Here is a 24,055-nt window from a genome sequence, read left to right on the forward strand (position 1 = left end):
ATCAATTACAGACTTTCAGGGAACTTTATAGACGATCAGATTCAATGTTTGTCCATTTACTGTCACAAATGGCTTAAAGGAGTTTTCTGAGTGTTTAACACTGATGACTTATCCTCAGGGTAGGTCATCAATATCTGATTTGTGGGGGTCTGACGTCCGGCACCCCTGACGATCAGCTGGTTCAACAGGCTATGTCAGTGCCACGACCTCCTCACAGCTTACCAATCACAGTGCCGTCCATTAGACAGAGGCTGCGCTTGGTATTGCAGGTCAGCCCCATTCACATGAATAGGACTGAGCTGCACCATAGGCCACGCGACCGATGAACATGATGTCACTGGCCTAGGAAGAAGCTGAGGAGCTCACAGGAACGGCTGGGGTGCCAGGAGTCGGACTCCCACCTATCGGATACCGCTGACCTATTCTGAAGATAAGTCATCACTCAGTATTAAAGAGGTTCTCCGACTTTTTTATACTGATGATCTATCCTCTGAATAGGTCATCAGTATCTGATCAGTGGGATCAATATCTAACTGTTTGGGTCCTGGGCAGATCAGATACTGATGACCTATCCTGAGGATAGTTCATCAGTATAAAAGAGTCGGGAAACCCCCGTAAAGACATTGAAATCCATGAGGCAGGTATAATGGTGCCTGTCTCAGTATAAAGTCTGCGGAGGCACATCTGATCGGTCCTAGGACCACAATTATAATTTACACCAGTTTCTGGGGTAAATTCTAGTAAATTTGGCACCTTGTGCGAGGCCACGCCCCTCAGTCTAAATCCCACCCACTTTTCAGTGAACAGTTGAAAAAAGTAAGGGGCACGTATGGTCCGCCACAATTTGCAACTTTTTTAAGCCCAAAAAGTGGAGTAAAAGGCTCCATAGTGGTGTAAACCCATACGCCATATTCATCGCTCCGTGTATTTTCTTAGGAACCACAATCTGCGCTCTGCTCGGCTCTCCCGACTCCCTGCTGTGTGCTGTGAAGGACTGGAGTAAGACCTCCCGACTGGGTGGAGATGGAATCTGCAGAGGAGTGAAGTCCAATCCCGAGCAGAAGAAATTCTCTTTCTTCTTAGGAGGACAGGAGTTCTCTGGAAGTAAGTTGGCCATATCTAATGGGTTGTGTAAGTGGCAGAGACGGGGCCATTGTATAGCGCCACCATGTGGTGATGCTAGGCAGGGGGCGACGCACCCCTATGAATGGAGCGGCAGGTCGAGCAGGCGCTCTGCTACTCCAGTCATTCTCTATGGGACTGGTGGAGATTGGCGAGTACAACGCTGCGTTATCTCAGGCAGTGCCATAGAGAGCGGAGCGGCAGTGGACGCGGTCAACCTGCGGCTCCATTTATATTGGCGCATGGAACACCCGTTCTTGTGTGGGTTTCCTCCAGATACTTCACATGTTCCAAAAGCTCAGCTCCTGTTATATATTAGCCCCGGGAGGCAGGGACTGACAGTCGGAATATGATGGCGCTATATAAATGACGTCGGTTATGGGACTGCAGAATCTAACGGCTAATGTCCCGCTCGCAGGTTACTTGCTGTTATCTCAGAGCATCGGGATGGCAGATTACTCCACAGAACTGAGTCAGGAGATGAAGGCAGACATTCAGGATCTCTTCTTTGCCTTTCAGCGGGTTTTCCTACGTAAAGGTAACAGCGTCGAGCCAAAAACTCTGGATATAGTCGTCCTAAAATGTCTTATGCCTGAGAGTTTATTACAGTTGTGTCCATTATATACATTCCCCTGTTTGCTACAATATATCAAATGTTCAGAAAACTTTACAAAAAACCTTAAAGGGGTTATTCGCCTTTTTCTTACTGATGACCTATCCAGCATCTGATCGGCGGCGGTCCGACTCCTGGGACTCCCCGCTGATCCGCTGTTTGAGAAGGCAGCGGCGCTTACTGTACCAACGCAGCCTTCTCGCAGTGACGTCGTGGCTATAGGTCACGTGGCCTGCGCTCAGCTGTGCCCAGCCACGTGACTTATAGTTGTGATGTCACTGCGAGAAGGCTGCGTTGGTACAGTGAGCACCGCTGCCTTCTCAAACAGCTGATTGGCGGGGGTCCCGGGTGTCTGACCCCTGCTATTCAGATGCTGATGACCTATCCAAACAATAAATCATCATTAAGAACAAAGGCAGATAAGTCCTTCAAGTAAAAATCTCCTTAGGATATTTGTCTCCATGGTTACAGACTACAAACAAACCCTGTGTAGTCTGATCTGCAGCCGAGCAGAAGGCGATTGTGTAGTAGGGAGTGTTCCTTCCCGACAGACGGCTGCTCGCTAAGTGGAGGGGCAGATCAGACTACACAGGGCTGTTTAATCTGCCCCATTATTGCCCCCCTCTAAATCCACCTTTAATCTCTGCTATCTGATTCTACCATCAGGGGGTGGAGTTGATTACGACAAGACCGCGGGATCAGACCGCACACGGCTTTATGTATTCTGTATCCGTGCGCACACATAGATCTGCAGAACAGCTGTATATACAACACAAGAGCATAGTTTGAATCCGGATATGAGCGAATTAAGTACATGACTACGGAAACTAACACAATTCTGTTATTTTCTTGTATTTGGATGTAGAGAAGACACGGCTGAACATTTCTGGATGTCCACAGGTAGAGACCAGGAGCAATGCTACCAGCTTTTCAGGTACTAATGTCATAAAGTGTAAATCTAGATGTATAGAAGATGATGGTGATCCGTCTGTATGTCTCCTGCCTCCATAGTAAAAGGATTCTATACATAAGAATGGGTCATAGAACATGACCCTGGACATCTGGGGGACAGAAGAGTGACACCCGACACCTGGGGGACAGAAGAGTGACACCAAACACCTGGGGGACAGAAGAGTGACGCCAAACACCTGGGGGACAGAAGAGTGACGCCAAACACCTGGGGGACAGAAGAGTGACGCCAGACACCTGGGGGACAGAAGAGTGACGCCAGACACCTGGGGGACAGAAGAGTGACGCCAGACACCTGGGGGACAGAAGAGTGACGCCAGACACCTGGGGGACAGAAGAGTGACAACCAGACACCTGGGGGACAGAAGAGTGACAACCAGACACCTGGGGGACAGAAGAGTGACAACCAGACACCCGACATCTTTGCACACATTTTTGATCAAACGTGTGTCGGGCCCATCTACCAAGGTGGCTTCCGCTGACGGGTCCCTAACACTAATATACCGCCTCTCTTGGACTTACCTAAGCCTTCAATGTTCAGGGCGGTGTAGGAACCAGCTACATTTGTACTTTGCTCAGAAGCCCCAGGCAGATGGGCGTTGCTCAGTCTAAAGTAGACTATAGTAGGTATAATACCACTTTAATTTAGAATGATCCCCATTTCTCAGTTCTATTGTTTGTATGTGAAATGTTGGGCAGCCATGCTTTTATTAGCTTTCTGTATGCTAGCTTTATTGATATGCACCTGTGACCATGAATGTGCTAGTCTAAATTTTCTTGTAGAACTGTGACACCCAGACACTTGGGGGACAGAACAGTGACACCCGACACCTGGGGGACAGAACAATGACAATAATATCTTTCTCCTATGATGAATTATGGTACTTGAAGGTACAGGTCCCAAGCCTGAGGCTGCACTACTGAGAGCTGCTAATGACCCCTGCTGATTTCCATTATGACCTGTGTGATCTAAATCACCAAATACATCTTCATATCTGCATCCTTCTATGTCCCCATATTTACACACATCACTGTTACTATTCAAGAAATAAAGTATTCACGAAATCTTGAGAGATGAGGGCGGCAGGAGACACCGATGAGGTCACTCCTGAAGATCTTGTAGCAAAATGTATTGAAACAATAAGATGTTAAGAGAAGTCCTGGAGACACGGATGTGGGGTCTCTAGTGTCACCCGATTTCTGAATTTTCAATGAAGAATTTACGTTTCCAGTGTTTTTATTATATTCCGCACTGATGTATTCATTTCATGTCTCCACAGCGTCAGCCATTAAACGCTTCCTCCCAGTAAAGACTGAGGACGTCGCTGTTAACAAAGACATTACAGGGTCAAATATAGAATACTGGATATCTAAAGATTATTACTCATCTGACCGAGCCTTGTCCTGGTGTCTGACACGTAAGTCAAGTTCAGGTCTTAGGAAAGCTTGCTGACAATAGGGGTGACATCGTGACACTTGGGGTACAGGATAATGACACTGACACTTGGGGTACAGGATAATGACACTGACACTCGGGGTACAGGATAATGACACTGACACTTGGGGTACAGGACAATGACACTGACACTTGGGGTACAGGACAATGACACTGACACTTGGGGTACAGGATAATGACACTGACACTTGGGGTACAGGATAATGACACTGACACTTGGGGTACAGGACAATGACACTGACACTTGGGGTACAGGATAATGACACTGACACTTGGGGTACAGGATAATGACACTGACACTTGGGGTACAGGATAATGACACTGACACTTGGGGTACAAGATAATGACACTGACACTTGGGGTACAGGATACTGACACTTGGGGTACAGGATAATGACACTGACACTTGGGGTACAGGATAATGACACTGTCACTTGGGGTACAGGATAATCACACTGACACTTGGGGTACAGGATAATGACACTGACACTTGCGGTACAGGACAATGACACTGACACTTGGGGTACAGGATAATGACGCTGACACTTGGGGTACAGGATAATGACACTGACACTTGGGGTACAGGATAATGACACTGTCACTTGGGGTACAGGATAATGACACTGTCACTTGGGGTACAGGATAATCACACTGACACTTGGGGTACAGGACAATGACACTGACACTTGGGGTACAGGATAATGACACTGACACTTGGGGTACAGGATAATGACACTGACACTTGGGGTACAGGATAATGACACTGACACTTGGGGTACAGGATAATGACGCTGACACTCGGGGTACAGGATAATGACACTGACACTTGGGGTACAGGATAATCACACTGACACCTGGGGTACAGGATAATGACACTGACACTTGGGGCACAGGATAATGACACTGACACTTGGGGTACAGGACAATGACACTGACACTTGGGGTACAGGACAATGACACTGACACTTGGGGTACAGGATAATGACACTGACACTTGGGGTACAGGACAATGACACTGACACTTGGGGTACAGGACAATGACACTGACACTTGGGGTACAGGACAATGACACTGACACTTGGGGTACAGGACAATGACACTGACACTTGGGGGACAGGATAATAACACACTGACACTTGGGGTACAGGACAATGACACACTGACACTTGGGGTACTGGATAATGACACGGTGACACTTGGGGTACAGGATAATGACACTGACACTTGGGGTGCAGGATAATGACACTGACACTTGGGGTATAGGATACTGACACTCAGGGTACAGGATAATGACACTGTCACTTGGGGTACAGGATAATGACACTGTCACTTGGGGTACAGGATAATCACACTGACACTTGGGGTACAGGACAATGACACTGACACTTGGGGTACAGGATAATGACACTGACACTTGGGGTACAGGATAATGACACTGACACTTGGGGTACAGGATAATGACACTGACACTTGGGGTACAGGATAATGACGCTGACACTCGGGGTACAGGATAATGACACTGACACTTGGGGTACAGGATAATCACACTGACACCTGGGGTACAGGATAATGACACTGACACTTGGGGTACAGGATAATGACACTGACACTTGGGGTACAGGACAATGACACTGACACTTGGGGTACAGGACAATGACACTGACACTTGGGGTACAGGATAATGACACTGACACTTGGGGTACAGGACAATGACACTGACACTTGGGGTACAGGACAATGACACTGACACTTGGGGTACAGGACAATGACACTGACACTTGGGGTACAGGACAATGACACTGACACTTGGGGGACAGGATAATAACACACTGACACTTGGGGTACAGGACAATGACACACTGAAACTTGGGGTACTGGATAATGACACGGTGACACTTGGGGTACAGGATAATGACACTGACACTTGGGGTACAGGATAATGACACTGACACTTGGGGTACAGGATAATGACACACTGATACTTGGGGTACAGGATAATGACACACTGATACTCGGGGTACAGGATAATGACACTGACACTTGGGGTACAGGATAATGACATACTTGGGGTACAGGATAATGACACTGACACTTGGGGTACAGAATAATTACACACTTGGGGTACAGGATAATGACACTGACACTTGGGGTACAGAATAATTACACTGACACTTGGGGTACAGGATAATGACACTGACACTTGGGGTACAGGATAATGACGCTGACACTTGGGGTACAGGATAATGACACTGACACTTGGGGTACAGGATAATGACACTGACACTTGGGGTACAGGACAATGACACTGACACTTGGGGTACAGGACAATGACACTGACACTTGGGGTACAGGATAATGACACTGACACTTAGGGTACAGGATAATGACACTGACACTTGGGGTACAGGATAATGACGCTGACACTTGGGGTACAGGATAATGACGCTGACACTTGGGGTACAGGATAATGACACTGACACTTGGGGTACAGGATAATGACACTGACACTTGGGGTACAGGACAATGACACTGACACTTGGGGTACAGGATAATGACACTGACACTTGGGGTACAGGATAATGACACTGACACTTGGGGTACAGGACAATGACACTGACACTTGGGGTACAGGATAATGACACTGACACTTAGGGTACAGGATAATGACACTGACACTTGGGGTACAGGATAATGACACTGTCACTTGGGGTACAGGATAATCACACTGACACTTGGGGTACAGGATAATGACACTAACACTTGCGGTACAGGACAATGACACTGACACTTGGGGTACAGGATAATGACACTGACACTTGGGGTACAGGATAATGACACTGACACTTGGGGTACAGGATAATGACGCTGACACTCGGGGTACAGGATAATGACGCTGACACTCGGGGTACAGGATAATGACACTGACACTTGGGGTACAGGATAATCACACTGACACCTGGGGTACAGGATAATGACACTGACACTTGGGGTACAGGATAATGACACTGACACTTGGGGTACAGGACAATGACACTGACACTTGGGGTACAGGATAATGACACTGACACTTGGGGTACAGGACAATGACACTGACACTTGGGGTACAGGACAATGACACTGACACTTGGGGTACAGGATAATAACACTGACACTCGGGGTACAGGATAATGACGCTGACACTCGGGGTACAGGATAATGACACTGACACTTGGGGTACAGGATAATCACACTGACACCTGGGGTACAGGATAATGACACTGACACTTGGGGTACAGGATAATGACACTGACACTTGGGGTACAGGACAATGACACTGACACTTGGGGTACAGGACAATGACACTGACACTTGGGGTACAGGATAATGACACTGACACTTGGGGTACAGGACAATGACACTGACACTTGGGGTACAGGATAATGACACTGACACTTGGGGTACAGGACAATGACACTGACACTTGGGGTATAGGATACTGACACTCAGGGTACAGGATAATGACACTGACACTTGGGGTACAGGATAATGACACGCTGACACTTGGGGTACAGGATAATGACACACTGATACTTGGGGTACAGGATAATGACACACTGATACTCGGGGTACAGGATAATGACACTGACACTTGGGGTACAGGATAATGACACTGACACTTGGGGTACAGAATAATTACACACTTGGGGTACAGGATAATGACACTGACACTTGGGGTACAGAATAATTACACTGACACTTGGGGTACAGGATAATGACACTGACACTTGGGGTACAGGATAATGACACTGACACTTTGGGTACAGGATAATGACACTGACACTTGGGGTACAGGACAATGACACTTGGGGTGCAGGATAATGACACTGACACTCGAGGTACAGGATAATGACACACTTGGGGTACAGGATAATGACACACTTGGGGTACAGGATAATGACACTGACACTTGGGGTACAGAATAATGACACTGACACTTGGGGTACAGAATAATGACACTGACACTCGGGGTACAGGATAATGACACTGACACTTGGGGTACAGGACAATGACACTTGGGGTACAGGATAATGACACTCGGGGTACAGGATAATGACACTGACACTTGGGGTACAGGACAATGACAATGACACTTGGGGTACAGGATAATGACACTGACACTTGGGGTACAGGACAATGACACTGGCACTTGGGGTACAGGACAATGACACTGGCACTTGGGGTACAGGACAATGACACTGACACTTGGGGTACAGGATAATGACACTGACACTTGGGGTACAGGACAATGACACTGACACTTGGGGTACAGGATAATGACACTTGGGGTACAGGATAATGACACTCGGGGTACAGGATAATGACACTGACACTTGGGGTACAGGACAATGACAATGACACTTGGGGTACAGGATAATGACACTGACACTTGGGGTACAGGATAATGACACTGACACTTGGGGTACAGGACAATGACACTGACACTTGGGGTACAGGATAATGACACTGACACTTGGGGTACAGGATAATGACACGCTGACACTTGGGGTACAGGACAATGACACTGACACTTGGGGTACAGGACAATGACACTGACACTTGGGGTACAGGACAATGACACTGACACTTGGGGTACAGGATAATGACACTGACACTTGGGGTCCCCTCCATTCAGTCAGTAGTGATGGGTGATCTCCTGAGTATCTCCTGTGGATGGTTTCCGCCTCACGCTCCTCCGTCTGTCTCCAGGTTGTCTTGAAGAAGAGTCTTGGTGTCGTCTTGCAGATTTACGAGACAGGCCGCTGGAATACTTTTCATGTCTCCTTTACCCGGACATGTGGAATTGTAATAATCTCACTGACCGAGCTGCAGATCATTGCGCCATTGCTCTGAGCGAGAAGCCGCAGTCCCTGCATCACAGGAGAGGTTTGTGTCGGTGACCGGTGCTGCGGCGTCTGCTATAACCTGGGACATGTGTGACCCCGGTGTCTTTTCTGTGCAGAGACCCTTGGTGACAAGGTGAAGCATTTCTACAGTCTCGTCCCGTACCGGACCCTGAGCGAGGTATCTGTGAGGAACAGGATAACAGTGACCGGGACAAGTGTATCCAAGGGGTGAGACACATGCGCTATATCCCTATATCACCCTCTTCTATATATTCCATTTACAATAAAAATGTATCCTACAAAAAATGGAATGAAAATACCCAAAATTCAAAATAGACGTGACCCCCTTTATCTGAACCTGAATTTATTATATATAGTTTATTATAAGGTATAATGAAAAATGTCATATTTTAAAAAAAATGTATTTTCTTTCAATTCCTTACCATTTTCATGCTTTCTGCTTGCTGTCAATGAATGGGAGCATTCCTGATAACATCCAGAGGCTTAAAACCTGTACAGAGACAGACCTAATGCTAAACCATAGTAACAAAGGGGAAGGGCAAAGAGGGCCAGAAGGGAACATGATACAGACATCACATGGGGGGTGGGCGTTAAGTGTTGGGGGGTCACCTTCTTATGACCTCAGGACAGGGGAACAATCTGATCCGCTCCTGGGCTGAGCTCACAGAGGATTGTCTAGACTGGATAAGATTGTGGTAAAGTCTCCGCTGTGAGAAGTATTAGGTTTCATTCTCTGGATGCAAGCAAGAATGTTTACAATCTTTGACAGCAAGCATAGATATTGAAGTGGTGAGTAACTGAAACACAACATCCTTTAGAAAATTGTAGAAGTTTCCATTATACATGTAACTTCCCCTTTAAATATCCTCCCTGAAAGGTGCCAGTCTGGGGCAGAAATTCAACTTGAGCCATGTGCGGATTGTGCACCTCCTCTGACCCAGCTCTGGAGACTGGTGGTGAAGATGGTGACTTTGCTGCCCCCTAATTGCCCTTTGCCTGAATCCGATCCAGCCCCCGCCACTCCCAAGTGGAGAACATGGCGCAAAAATGCCTGTGAGACTAAATATAGTAGCACAAGCATTTAAAAAGTTGCATAAAAGTTGTAACATAGCCTTTAAGGCTCCTCTCTGGCTTGCATTGCACCCAACTCCCTGGTTGTTGACCGTCTAGCTGAGGTCTCCTCAGAGTGGCCGCAACAAAGATGTTGGCCTCTGCATCTACTACAATGGCTTCCTGTCCACGTGGCACAGTGAAACACAATCTGCACAGTCCCGGTCAGCTATGGTGTGCTCTTCTTCATGACACACAATCTGTCGCACAGGGCTGCTGCTGGATAGTCTTGGTAACAGGCCTGACTGTTCCACAGGTATGGGCTGCTTCCAGGTGGCACAAACTAGGTGACTTCTTTCACCCCCTCAGCTCCTCTGTGAAGCTCAGCTATTCTATGGCCCTGTGTCCTGAGGTGGTGTACTCTTATTGCTTGTGTCAATTACTTCTACTTGCTAGCTAGCTACACATAGGAATATTGCTGGCTTAGTTTCTGGTGGCTTGCCAGCTCACTCTTCAGTCTACCCACCTACTGACTTGAGGTTTGCAAAGCCAGTCCTTAAAGGCTATGTACACCTTCAGAGGCAATTTTTTTATGATTGCATGTTACTCGTTTTGGGCTAAAAATCATTTCTTCAATTGGCCTTTATTAAAAATATTGAGCCGTTCTGTCAGAAAGTGTTAACGGTTTTTCTAGCTGTGTGACTGGTACTTTCACTTTTAAACCCTTATCTCTAAACTACTAATAGGTCATAAACACTTATTTAAGCCACATTCTTATCAGTAAGATAAGTATTGAGCTTTAATGAGTCTTTATAATGTCAGAGATAAGGAGTCTGTCTGCTCCTGGTCTGACGGAAAAGACTGAAAATCCAAAGGGATTTTTTAAATTGGTCTTTATTAAAAATATGAAGTCATTTTTTGTGTACAGAGCTGAGATAGCTCTGTACACAAAAAATGATTTCATATTTTTAATAAAGACCAATTAAAAAAAATATTTTTTTGCTCAAAATGAATACAATGCAATAATTTTAAAAAATTGCCCCCGAAGGTGTACATAGCCTTTAAGTACCTGACTAAATGAGGTCACATGGCTAAAAGGTCCTTGTGCATTCATACATATTATCCAACAGCAATAATACAATTTACCAGTAGGTGGCAGCCTAATCTCAGTGTGTTTTTTTTTAACAACATACACATGTATAGCACAATACATTTATATCACTGTGCAGTATACCTACAGTGCATCTCACCTGCGATGTCCATTGCTTCCTGCCCAAGAATGACCACTGCAGACTACCTTCAAGGTTTTCTGGATCCACCTCCATTAGCTCAGAATTTCCTACCAGTGTGTATGTAAATGGTTTATCCAAACCAAACACCCTCTGGGGTCTCACTGACGTACTCATCTCTGGGGAATGGGACTAAAATGGACCCATTATTGAGATTCTTGAAGATGGCATCAGTTGGACCCCACTGAACAATGTTATAGGTCTATGATCATGGTGGAACCCCATTTCAGAACTTGTTGCTTGTAGACAGCCCCTGTCCATATAACCACATAGGGACCCCCTTTAGGACTCAGAACTCCTGCTCTGGTGGACCCGCACATCTATACATTATATAGACAGCCATTCATTTGAATGACCGCTATGCTATGTTACATTTTCCATGCAGTGGCCCCTGTGTAGTCAGAAGCTGGAGCCGCACAGGATCATAAAGAACTTTATTTTCTTTCTAGGTTTTTCCAGTGTGAGCTGCACTGTGATGCGGATCCGTGTTGCACAGGATTTGGATATGTTCAACAAACTGGTGTACAAGGTAGGTGGGCGGTTTCTTCCGGAGAGTCAGGAGTCGTGTATTTTCACTGAGACTGGGATATGTAACGCCAGTCACAATATATCAGCCCCACGGAGTGTGAGAGCTGGAAGGGGGAACACTGCAGCTGCATTCCCCTCCTCCCCCTCCTCCCTGTCTACTAGTTGTGCAAAGCGGAAGATTGCATGCTGAGTTCGCTGTATATATGACTGGTGCAAGCAAGCAACCGCCGGCAGTGACCAGAATCAGCGGTGATGCCGAACACAGTCACTTAACCCCTCAGATGCCACTGTCAATAGCAACCGCGGCATCTATGTGATTACACAGAGGGAGGGGTTCCTTCGGTCTTCCAATCGGTGCCCCGCCGTGAAATTTCAGGAATACAGTCAGTTGCCATGACAGCCTGAAGCACAGCTTCTCTACACAGTCTGTCCGAATCCCATAGACTGCTGTATTATTCTATTGCAGTCTATGGGACAAGTGATCAGAAGATTGCATGTTTAAATCCCCTAAGGGGACTAAAAACTACAATGTGAAATGTAAAAAGAAAAGTATAAAAAAAAGAAACACACAAATATACTAAAAATTCTAATCACCCGCCCATTTCCCAATTTACATATAAAAATAAACATGATAAGTAGTACCATATCCCAAAATGCTGCAAAATATTAAAATGTAAAAATATTTTCCCGCGCAGTGAACACAATTTGCTATTTTTTGGTCATCTCCTGAAAAAAATGTAACAAAAAATGATGAAAAAGTTCTACATGCCTGAAAATTGTACCATGAAAACTACAGGTAGCCTTAACACAGCTCTATAGACAGAAATATATAAGTTATGGGTGTCATGATATGGTTATAGAAAGATTTTATTTATTTTTTTCAAAGGTATTAAGTTTTTTTTAAAGTAGTAAAACAAAATGTATTACCAAAAATATTATCTGCCAGTTAAAATTAGATCGTAACACATCTCCTTTTTTCTTATAAATTTTCTTTATTTTGAGAAAATGCAAGAAATAAACAAGTGTCAAAGTTAATTTCACTTTGACAATTATATAAATGACAATTATATTGGTAATTACATTTCCATAAAATGGTGAAATCATAATTGTCATATGCATCAAAAATATTATACAACATAACACTAAAATAAAAAATTTCTAATCAGTTTTTATTCTCTGATTGTAGATTTTTTTTAAATGTATTGCTTGAACATAATAATGGGGGCGGCCATCTTGCCGGAGCTGTTCTTAACACCAGCCCCATGGTCCATAGACACAATGGTCAGGAGGGGACCTCAGTGAGTTTTCTAGGCCTGGTCTGTGACCTGTGCAGAGGTCATTGTAGAAGGGAAGAATAGATTAGCTCTGAAAATCACCTAATGTGAATGGTGGATCCTGTCTTATCTATACACAGAGGTGGTATCATTACAGACATGATAATGACAGATAAGCAGGTAACTGCAGTACAGACCAAGACGTGGCACCAATTATTTGACATAGTGGCCAGTGCGAAAACCGCAGGATTTTTGGTTTTAGTTTAAATATAAAAAGTGACATGGAAAATCAAAAATAACATAAAAAATTATTTAAAAATATGTTAAACATATCTAGGGCATCTCATCACATATACATTTCTCTTTGTAATAATTTGAACACTAGGTGGCGCTGACATCTGAGATGTTTGCATCCCTTCACTGGGCATTATTTGTAGATTATAATCTGAAATTCATTCATTTATTTTCAGGGGAAGCGAGGATTTGTTTGCTGGTGTCCAGTTTGGGAATACAGTCCTGCGCGGAAGCGGACGGTGACTCTTGGCGCGTTTCCAACTGCAGTCTACCAACCAACGGGATAGAAGCTTTGCCATTTGGCTGGTACCAGAAGCCAGGTAACCAGATATAATGTATCACTGGATATGTTGGCACATTGGTTGACCGCTAAGTTTGGCTCTATATGGATACAGTATGACGGTCCCTGGGCACTGTTTAGCACTAATTAACTCTATACGGCTCTCTGCAGGCACAGTATGAAGCTCTCTGTGCAGTGTCTGGCGAGTGTGGGTGCCATGTGGCACTGTGTGAGAAGTATGTGGCTCTGTGCACACACAATATGTCATGATGTGGGTAGTTTGTGGCACTTTCTGGTACAATGTGACTGTGCTGTAGGATCTGGGTTCTGTGTCAGTTGAAATATAACAGGAATCGGTTCTGTATACGGCTGGAGCGGATACTGGGATCCTGCCTTCCCTCCTGTGTATACGGCTGGAGCGGATACTGGGATCCTGCCTTCCCTCCTGGGTATACGGCTGGAGCGGATACTGGGATCCTGCCTTCCCTCCTGTGTATACGGCTGGAGAGGATACTTGGATCCTGCCTTCCCTCCTGTGTATACGGCTGGAGCGGATACTGGGATCCTGCCTTCCCTCCTGTGTATACGGCTGGAGCGGATACTGGGATCCTGCCTTTCCTCCTGTGTATACGGCTGGAGAGGATACTGGGATCCTGCCTTCCCTCCTGTGTATACGGCTGGAGCGGATACTGGGATCCTGCCTTCCCTCCTGGGTATACGGCTGGAGCGGATACTGGGATCCTGTCTTCCCTCCTGTGTATACGGCTGGAGCGGATACTGGGATCCTGCCTTCCCTCCTGTGTATACGGCTGGAGCAGATACTGGGATCCTGCCTTCCCTCCTGTGTATACGGCTGGAGCAGATACTGGGATCCTGCCTTCTCTCCTGTGTATACGGCTGGAGCGGATACTGGGATCTTGCCTTCCCTCCTGTGTATACGGCTGGAGCGGATACTGGGATCCTGCCTTCCCTCCTGGGTATACGGCTGGAGCGGATACTGGGATCCTGCCTTCCCTCCTGGGTATACGGCTGGAGCGGATACTGGGATCCTGCCTTCCCTCCTGCGTATACGGCTGGAGCGGATACTGGGATCCTGCCTTCCCTCCTGCATATACGGCTGGAGCGGATACTTTGATCTTTCCTTCCCTCCTGCGTATACGGCTGGAGCGGATACTGGGATCCTGCCTTCCCTCCTGGGTATACGGCTGGAGCGGATACTGGGATCCTGTCTTCTCTCCTGGGTATACGGCTGGAGCGGATACTGGGACCCTTCCTTCCCTCCTGGGTATACGGCTGGAGCGGATACTTGGATCCTGCCTTCCCTCCTGTGTATACAGCTGGAGCAGATACTTGGATCCTGCCTTCCCTCCTGTGTATACGGCTGGAGCGGATACTGGGATCCTACCTTCCCTCCTGTGTATACGGCTGGAGCGGATACTGGGATCCTGCCTTCCCTCCTGTGTATACGGCTGGAGCGGATACTGGGATTCTGCCTTCCCTCCTGTGTATACGGCTGGAGCGGATACTGGGATCCTGCCTTCCCTCCTGTGTATACGGCTGGAGCGGATACTGGGATCCTGCCTTCCCTCATGTGTATACGGCTGGAGCGGATACTGGGATCCTGCCTTCCCTCCTGGGTATACGGCTGGAGCGGATACTGGGACCCTTCCTTCCCTCCTGGGTATACGGCTGGAGCGGATACTTGGATCCTGCCTTCCCTCCTGTGTATACGGCTGGAGCGGATACTTGGATCCTGCCTTCCCTCCTGTGTATACGGCTGGAGCGGATACTGGGATCCTGCCTTCCCTCCTGTGTATACGGCTGGAGCGGATACTGGGATCCTGCCTTCCCTCCTGTGTATACGGCTGGAGCGGATACTGGGATCCTGCCTTCCCTCCTGTGTATACAGCTGGAGCGGTTACTGGGATCCTGCCTTCCCTCCTGTGTATACGGCTGGAGCGGATACTGGGATCCTGCCTTCCCTCCTGTGTATACGGCTGGAGCGGATACTGGGATCCTGCCTTCCCTCCTGTGTATACGGCTGGAGCGATACTTGGATCCTGCCTTCCCTCCTGTGTATACGGCTGGAGCGGATACTGGGATCCTGCCTTCCCTCCTGTGTATACAGCTGGAGCGGTTACTGGGATCCTGCCTTCCCTCCTGTGTATACGGCTGGAGCGGATACTGGGATCCTGCCTTCCCTCCTGTGTATACGGCTGGAGCGATACTTGGATCCTGCCTTCCCTCCTGTGTATACGGCTGGAGCGGATACTGGGATCCTGCCTTCCCTCCTGTGTATACAGCTGGAGCGGTTACTGGGATCCTGCCTTCCCTCCTGTGTATACGGCTGGAGCGATACTTGGATCCTGCCTTCCCTCCTGGGTATACGGCTGGAGCGATACTGGGATCCTGCCTTCCCTCCTGTGTATACAGCTGGAGCGGTTACTGGGATCCTGCCTTCCCTCCTGTGTATACGGCTGGAGCGATACTTGGATCCTGCCTTCCCTCCTGGGTATACGGCTGGAGCGGATACTGGGATCCAGACACAGAGGGCAGGGCTGGAGAGGCTGCAGAGCTCTGGAACATGTTACCAAGGTTTTGCTATTTTTGCTCTACATCTGCAAAATATTCCTAATCATTGAATAATGCAGATATGTGTTTCCATTCCAAGACCTCTGCTTGCTCTTATTGAATGCGAACATGTTTGTGTAGATTTATGGTGAAATCCGTGGCATTTCTGCAGATTTATTTTCTGTAAAGATAAAGAAAAAAAAACACCCCCCTGGACTGATATAAGCAGTGGCGTGCCTAGAGTGGGTCCTTTCTCTGCCCCCCCCCCCAATACTTGACTAGATACCTCTCACATCCAGGGACATCTCCTGTCATGTAGACCTTCTCTTTCCTCTTCTCCTCCGTTAGACCGCCATGACAAATTCTTTCAGCCGCATCTCGTCTCTACAGTTTGTTACACAGACACGTTAGATTTCTCAATTTCCATCACCCCCCCCCATCCTGGTGTCCCCACAGTGTCATCCTGCTGCCACCCCCAATACTGTGCCCGTTGTGCCCCCCAATGCCCCAGGAACTATACTGCTGAAAAAATAGCGACCCTAATAGACATAATTGGGGTCATTTATCAAACTGGTGTAAAGTAGAACTGGATTTCCAAAGGAGCTGTAAAAAACGAAAGGTGGAATCTGATTGGCTGCTATGGACAACTAAGCCAGTTCTGCATTACACCAGTTTGATAATTTACCCCAAATGTTCCTATAGTGTCTACAGCAGCTATAATGTCCCCTAGAGACCCCCAGTAATAATGACACCCTATACTGTGCTCCAGGTAATAATCCCTGTATAGTAACATAGTAACATAGTAGATAAGGCCGAAAAAAGACATTTGTCCATCCAGTTCGGCCTGTTATCCTGCAAGTTGATCCAGAGGAAGGCAAAAAAAAAACTGTGAGGTAGAAGCCAATTTTCTCCACTTTAGGGGAATAAAAATTCCTTCCCAACTCCAATCAGGCAATCAGATAACTCCCTGGATCAGCGACCCCTCTCTAGTAGCTATAGCCTGTAATATTATTACACTCCAGAAATACATCCAGGCCCCTCTTGAATTCCTTTATTGTACTCACCATCACCACCTCCTCAGGCAGAGAGTTCCATAGTCTCACTGCTCTTACCGTAAAGAATCCTCTTCTATGTTTGTGTACAAACCTTCTTTCCTCCAGACGCAGAGGATGTCCCCTCGTCACAGTCCTGGGGATAAATAGATGATGGGAGAGATCTCTGTACTGACCCCTGATATATTCATACATATTAATTAGATCTCCCCTCAGTCGTCTTTTTTCTAAAGTGAATAACCCTAATTTTGATAATCTTTCAGGGTCCTGTAGTTGCCCCATTCCAGTTATTACTTTATTTGCCCTCCTCTGGACCCTCTCCAGCTCTGCTATGTCTGCCTTGTTCACAGGAGCCCAGAACTGTACACAGTACTCCATGTGTGGTCTGACTAGCGATTTGTAAAGTGGTAGGACTATGTTCTCATCACGGGCATCTATGCCCCTTTTGATGCAACCCATTATCTTATTGGCCTTGGCAGCAGCTGCCTGACACTGGTTTTTGCAGCTTAGTTTGCTGTTTATTAAAATTCCTAGACCCTTTTCCATGTCAGTGTTACCGAGTGTTTTACCATTTAGTATGTACGGGTGACTTGCATTATTCCTTCCCATGTGCATAACTTTACATTTGTCAGTGTTAATACCATTACTGGTATTTAAGTCTGTGTTTATACACATAGTTTTGTACGGACTTTCTCTTCTGTCAGTTTTCTGACCCTTGGGTCTGTTGGTGTGGGGTCGTCAGATTGATCCGTTTTCGGCTGATATCCGTCAGACGACTGTTGAACATTTTATATGCTCGATGGACACTGTTTTTGTCCCCTGAAGAACCCCTTCAATGAGAGGAAGGGGGGAAACGCGTCGGGACACGTGACTATCCAAACGATATCTTTTCTTATACACTATTACCCGGATATCCATATGGATTAGTGTATAAAGGGCAATTTAAGGATAGACAGTACAGGTACGGGGACGGAGTGTGCCTACCATCAAGACACATCTCCGGGCTGAGGAAAAGTTTTTAAAGGGATATTGTAGGGATTGAGTGGGCCATGGCACGGGTTGCCCTGGCGCGTTCCCCCCCTTTCTTCCTCTCATACTAACCCACCTGTCTGATCTTGCTCATTCGTGTGGTTATTGTTTTGTATGTATTTTTTTTGTGTGTTGCGGTACAAGGTGTCCCTCATTCAGGGAATTTTAATTGACCTAAATAAATGTTAAATTTTAGGTAGTCGTATTTCAGTGATATTGATTTAATAATTCTACGACTACCCCTTTCATCTATAAATAGAGCTTTACCATTATCTTATTGGCCTTGGCAGCAGCTGACTGACACTGGTTTTTGCAGCTTAGTTTGCTGTTTATTAAAATTCCTAGACCCTTTTCCATGTCAGTGTTACCGAGTGTTTTACCATTTAGTATGTACGGGTGACTTGCATTATTCCTTCCCATGTGCATAACTTTACATTTGTCAGTGTTAAACCTCATCTGCCACTTCTCTGCCCAAGCCTCCAATCTATCCAGATCGCTCTGTAGTAGTATACTGTCCTCTGTAGTATATATACAGTATACTGTCCTCTGTAGTATATATACAGTATACTGTCCTCTGTAGTATATATACAGTATACTGTCCTCTGTAGTATATATATATACAGTATACTGTCCTCTTCTGTGTTAATTACTTTGCACAGTTTAGTGTCATCTGCAAAAATGTATATTTTACTGTGCGATACTTCTACAAGATCATTAATAAATATATTGAAGAGAATAGGGCCCAATACTGACCCCTGAGGTACTCCGCTAGTGACAGTGACCCCTCCAGTACTGACCCCTGAGGTACCCCACTAGTGACAGTGACCCAATCTGAGTGTGTACCAATAATAACCACCCTCTGTTTTCTATCCCTCAGCCAGTTACTTACCCACATACAGACGTTTTCTCCCAGTCCGAGCATTCTCATTTTATATACTAACCTTTTATGTGGTACAGTATCAAATGCTTTGGAGAAGTCCAGATATACGACATCCATTGATTCGCCGCTGTCAAGTCTAGAACTTACCTCCTCATAGAAACTGATTAAATTAGTCTGACATGACCGATCCCTCATGAAGCCATGCTGATATGGCGTTATTTGCTTATTTCCGTTAAGATGCTCTAATATAGCATCTCTCAGAAAACCTTCAAACAGTTTACCCACTACAGATGTTAAACTTACCGGCCTATAGTTTCCGGGGTCTGTTTTTGGCCCCTTTTTGAATATTGGCACCACATTTGCCATGCGCCAATCCTGTGGGACATTCCCTGTCAGTATAGAATCTGCAAATATCAGAAATAAGGGTCTGGCTATGACATTACCTAATTCCTTTAGGATACGGGGGTGTATGCCATCCGGTCCTGGCGATTTGTCTATTTTAATCTTTTTAAGTCGCTGATGTACTTCTTCCTGGGTCAGACAGGACACTTCTAATGGGGAATTTATTTTTACATTCTGCATGTCATCTACTATAAATAGCCCCTGGCCCTATCTTATATGAAGGATGGCCTTATGCCTGAAGACTATGGTGGTGATCGATGGCGGGGGAGAGAACTATGCACTCCTGTGCCTCGCCGCAGTATGTGGGTGCTTCAGCCCTCCAGCGATGAGCACTTCCATCTGTATTGATGGAAGTGCTCATTGCACCCCCCCCCCCCCCACTGAGAGCCGGCACCCGGGGTGGACCTCCCCCCCGCACCCTCTAGGCACGCCACTGGTTATAAGGAAAGTACAGCAGCAGAAAGGATATGCCCCCTGAGCTGTGGAAGGGAGAGAACTTCAACAGAAAGAATGCACCCCCTAAGCTGTGATAGGGAGCAGCAGCAGCAGAAAGGATATGCCCGCTAAGCTGTGATAGGGAGCAGCAGAAGGGATATGCCCGCTAAGCTGTGATAGGGAGAGGGCTGAAACAGAAAGGACACACACCCTGAGCTGTGATAGGAAGAGAGCTGCTGCAGAAAGGACGTGCCCCCTAAGCTGTGATGGGAACATAGTTGCATCACAGAGGCCACTCCCCCTAAAGTGCCAGTCTGAAGATAATCTAGCGGAGCCTCGTGAATGCAGGAAAACACTCGGGGATTTGAAAAATAAACTGATATACTAATTGCTCAAAAAACACTGATGATTTGCCGTGAATACTGAGCCTTGAGCTTGAGAAATCAACAATTTTTTGGAACTTTACTAAAGAAGAGTGTCTCATTTATAAATGCAATTACTACCGCCCTGTAGAACAGCGAAGAAAAAACAGAATAGAAATAGAAAATGCCGAATATCGCCATACGGTGCTCAGCTAATACCGAAATAGTAATACCGCCATGCAGTGCTCCAATGTCGCTATCATACATCACAACCTAAGTGGTCACTTTTTTGTACATTTTGTTGTCTTTTCTGTTTGCAGGTGACCAGAACCCAATTTCCCCCACTCTGTGCCCATCTGCTAATATCCTCCCCACTGCAGAACCAGAAGGTAAGAAACTATGATCCAATACTGATATACACTTATACACTGTCTGATTGTTAATCATGTACATGTCCGTCATTATGTGTAAGGGAATGTATGGAGCGGGCTTCTACGCTCCATACATAGGGGGGCGGTAGCTGTATAACTTAGCTGGCATCCGGCCGCAGTGACCGGGATTGGTGATGCCTTCAGTAGTGATTGCAACATCTCTGGGGTTGGGCAGAGGGCTCCGTCCGCCTTCTGATCAGAGCCCCCGCAGCGAACTCACAGAGCTCCAATTGGTTCCCAGGACAGCGCTGGGACAACTGAAGGATCTCAGGACTATCATGGTTAACTGTCTATAAGGCTGTGAGCGAGGCACAGCTCAGCAGGCAGCCTGTCAAAAGCCCGTAGAACACAATAGTAGTCTAATATGGTCTATGGGACTAAAAGTTATTATGTGAAAAAGAAATAGATAAAAAACATAAAATCACACATTTTCCCAATTTTACATATAAAAATAAATAATTTAAAAACAAATATAACTGGTATCAGTGTCCAAAAATGTTGTTAATAAAATACAAAAATATTTTTCCTGCACATAGCGCACCATAACTGGAAAAAAAAAAAAAAAACGTGATTCACTATTTTTGGTCACCTTGTCCCCCCCCCCCCAAAAAAAAAAAACTGTGATAAAAAGTTGTAAGTACCCCACAAAATATAATCCCTCATACAGCTCTATAGATGTAAAACAGATATGGCTGCCAGAAAATGGCGATGCAAAGATTTTTTTTTCCTAAAAGTAAAAACCATACAAATTGGCCATCACCTTAATCGTATTAAAGTAGTATTAGTGGTATTATAACATATATATTCATATACATAGGAGCAGTATTATAGTAGTTATATTCTTGTACATAGGAGCAGTATTATAGTAGTTATATTCTTGTACATAGGAGGCAGTATTATAGTAGTTATATTCTTGTATATAGGAGCAGTATTATAGTAGTTATGTTCTTGTACATAGGAGGCAGTATTATAGTAGTTATATTCTTGTACATAGGAGGCAGTATTATAGTAGATATATTCTTGTACATAGGAGGCAGTATTATAGTAGTTATAGTCTTGTACATAGGAGCAGTATTATAGTAGTTATATTCTTGTACATAGGAGCAGTATTAAAGTAGTTATATTCTTGTACATAGGAGGCAGTATTATAGTAGTTATATTCTTGTACATCGGAGGCAGTATTATAGTAGTTATATTCTTGTACATAGGAGCAGTATTATAGTAGTTATATTCTTGTACATAGGGGCAGTATTATAGTAGTTATATTCTTGTACATAGGAGCAGTATTATAGTAGTTATATTCTTGTACATAGGAGCAGTATTATAGTAGTTATATTCTTGTATATAGGAGCAGTATTATAGTAGTTATATTCTTGTACAAAGGGGGCAGTATTATAGTAGTTATATTCTTGTACGTAGGAGCAGTATTATAGTAGTTATATTCTTGTACATAGGAGCAGTATTATAGTAGTTATATTCTTGTACATAGGAGCAGTATTATAGTAGTTATATTCTTGTATATAGGAGCAGTATTATAGTAGTTATATTCTTGTACATATGGGGCAGTATTATAGTAGTTATATTCTTGTACATAGGAGCAGTATTATAGTAGTTATATTCTTGTACATAGGAGCAGTATTATAGTAGTTATATTCTTGTATATAGGAGCAGTATTATAGTAGTTATATTCTTGTACATAGGGGGCAGTATTATAGTAGTTATATTCTTGTACATAGGAGCAGTATTATAGTAGTTATATTCTTGTACATAGGAGCAGTATTATAGTAGTTATATTCTTGTACCTAGGAGCAGTATTACAGTAGTTATATTCTTGTACATCGGAGGCAGTATTATAGTAGTTATATTCTTGTACATAGGAGCAGTATTATAGTAGTTATATTCTTGTATATAGGAGGCAGTATTATAGTAGTTATATTCTTGTACATAGGGGGCAGTATTATAGTAGTTATATTCTTGTACATAGGAGCAGTATTATAGTAGTTATATTCTTGTACATAGGAGCAGTATTATAGTAGTTATATTCTTGTACCTAGGAGCAGTATTACAGTAGTTATATTCTTGTACATCGGAGGCAGTATTATAGTAGTTATATTCTTGTACATAGGAGCAGTATTATAGTAGTTATATTCTTGTACATAGGAGGCAGTATTATAGTAGTTATATTCTTGTACATAGGACAGTATTATAGTAGTTATATTCTTGTATATCGGAGCAGTATTATAGTAGTTATATTCTTGTACATAGGGGGCAGTATTATAGTAGTTATATTCTTGTTCATAGGACAGTATTATAGTAGTTATATTCTTGTATATAGCAGCAGTATTATAGTAGTTATATTCCTGTACATAGGAGCCGTATTATAGCAGTTATATTCTTGTATATAGGAGCAGTATTATAGTAGTTATATTCTTGTACATAGGAGCAGTATTATAGTAGTTATATTCTTGAACATAGGAGCAGTATTATAGTAGTTATATTCTTGTACATAGGAGCAGTATTATAGTAGTTATATTCTTGTACATAGGAGCAGTATTACAGTAGTTATATTCTTGTACATAGGAGCAGTATTATAGTAGTTATATTCTTGTACATAGGAGGCAGTATTATAGTAGTTATATTCCTGTACATAGGGGGCAGTATTATAGTAGTTATATTCTTGTATATAGCAGCAGTATTATAGTAGTTATATTCCTGTACATAGGAGCAGTATTATAGTAGTTATATTCTTGTACATAAGAGGAGTATTATAGTAGTTATATTCTTGTACATAGGAGGCAGTATTATAGTAGTTATATTCTTGTATATAGAAGTCAGTAGTATATCAGTTATACTCCACCCGTATCTGCAAGAATATTATAGTAGCTATATTTTTGTTCATAGAGGACAGTATTATATTTATCAAACCCTAGTTCAAAATACTATCACTGTGCGTCCTGTGTTAGAAGCCAGAATACAAATGACCATGATCTTGTTGCTGTGCAGACTAGTAATGAATGATGTTCAGACATCTGTTCTCCTGAATCGCCCTTCTACACGAGGCTCCGCACCTATAAACAGCTTGGGCCAGTCTGTAATTTACGGGATAATTCAGCG

At 44.6% G+C, this 24,055-nt stretch overlaps 1 protein-coding gene across 1 annotated transcript in view; it reads left to right on the forward strand.

The window, feature by feature from the left end:
* TG (thyroglobulin) overlaps nt 1-24,055 on the forward strand; it is a 173,757-nt gene that overhangs the window by 82,352 nt on the left and 67,350 nt on the right. The window contains exons 27-35 of the mRNA XM_044293695.1: nt 937-1,104; nt 1,541-1,660; nt 2,601-2,669; nt 3,985-4,122; nt 8,907-9,083; nt 9,160-9,271; nt 11,853-11,932; nt 13,676-13,819; nt 20,831-20,899. Coding sequence (XP_044149630.1) covers nt 937-1,104; nt 1,541-1,660; nt 2,601-2,669; nt 3,985-4,122; nt 8,907-9,083; nt 9,160-9,271; nt 11,853-11,932; nt 13,676-13,819; nt 20,831-20,899 — 1,077 coding nt within the window. The remainder of the gene's footprint in view (nt 1-936; nt 1,105-1,540; nt 1,661-2,600; nt 2,670-3,984; nt 4,123-8,906; nt 9,084-9,159; nt 9,272-11,852; nt 11,933-13,675; nt 13,820-20,830; nt 20,900-24,055) is intronic.

This window comes from Bufo gargarizans, chromosome 5, assembly GCF_014858855.1.
Source record: "Bufo gargarizans isolate SCDJY-AF-19 chromosome 5, ASM1485885v1, whole genome shotgun sequence".
Taxonomy (NCBI): Eukaryota; Metazoa; Chordata; class Amphibia; order Anura; family Bufonidae; genus Bufo; species Bufo gargarizans.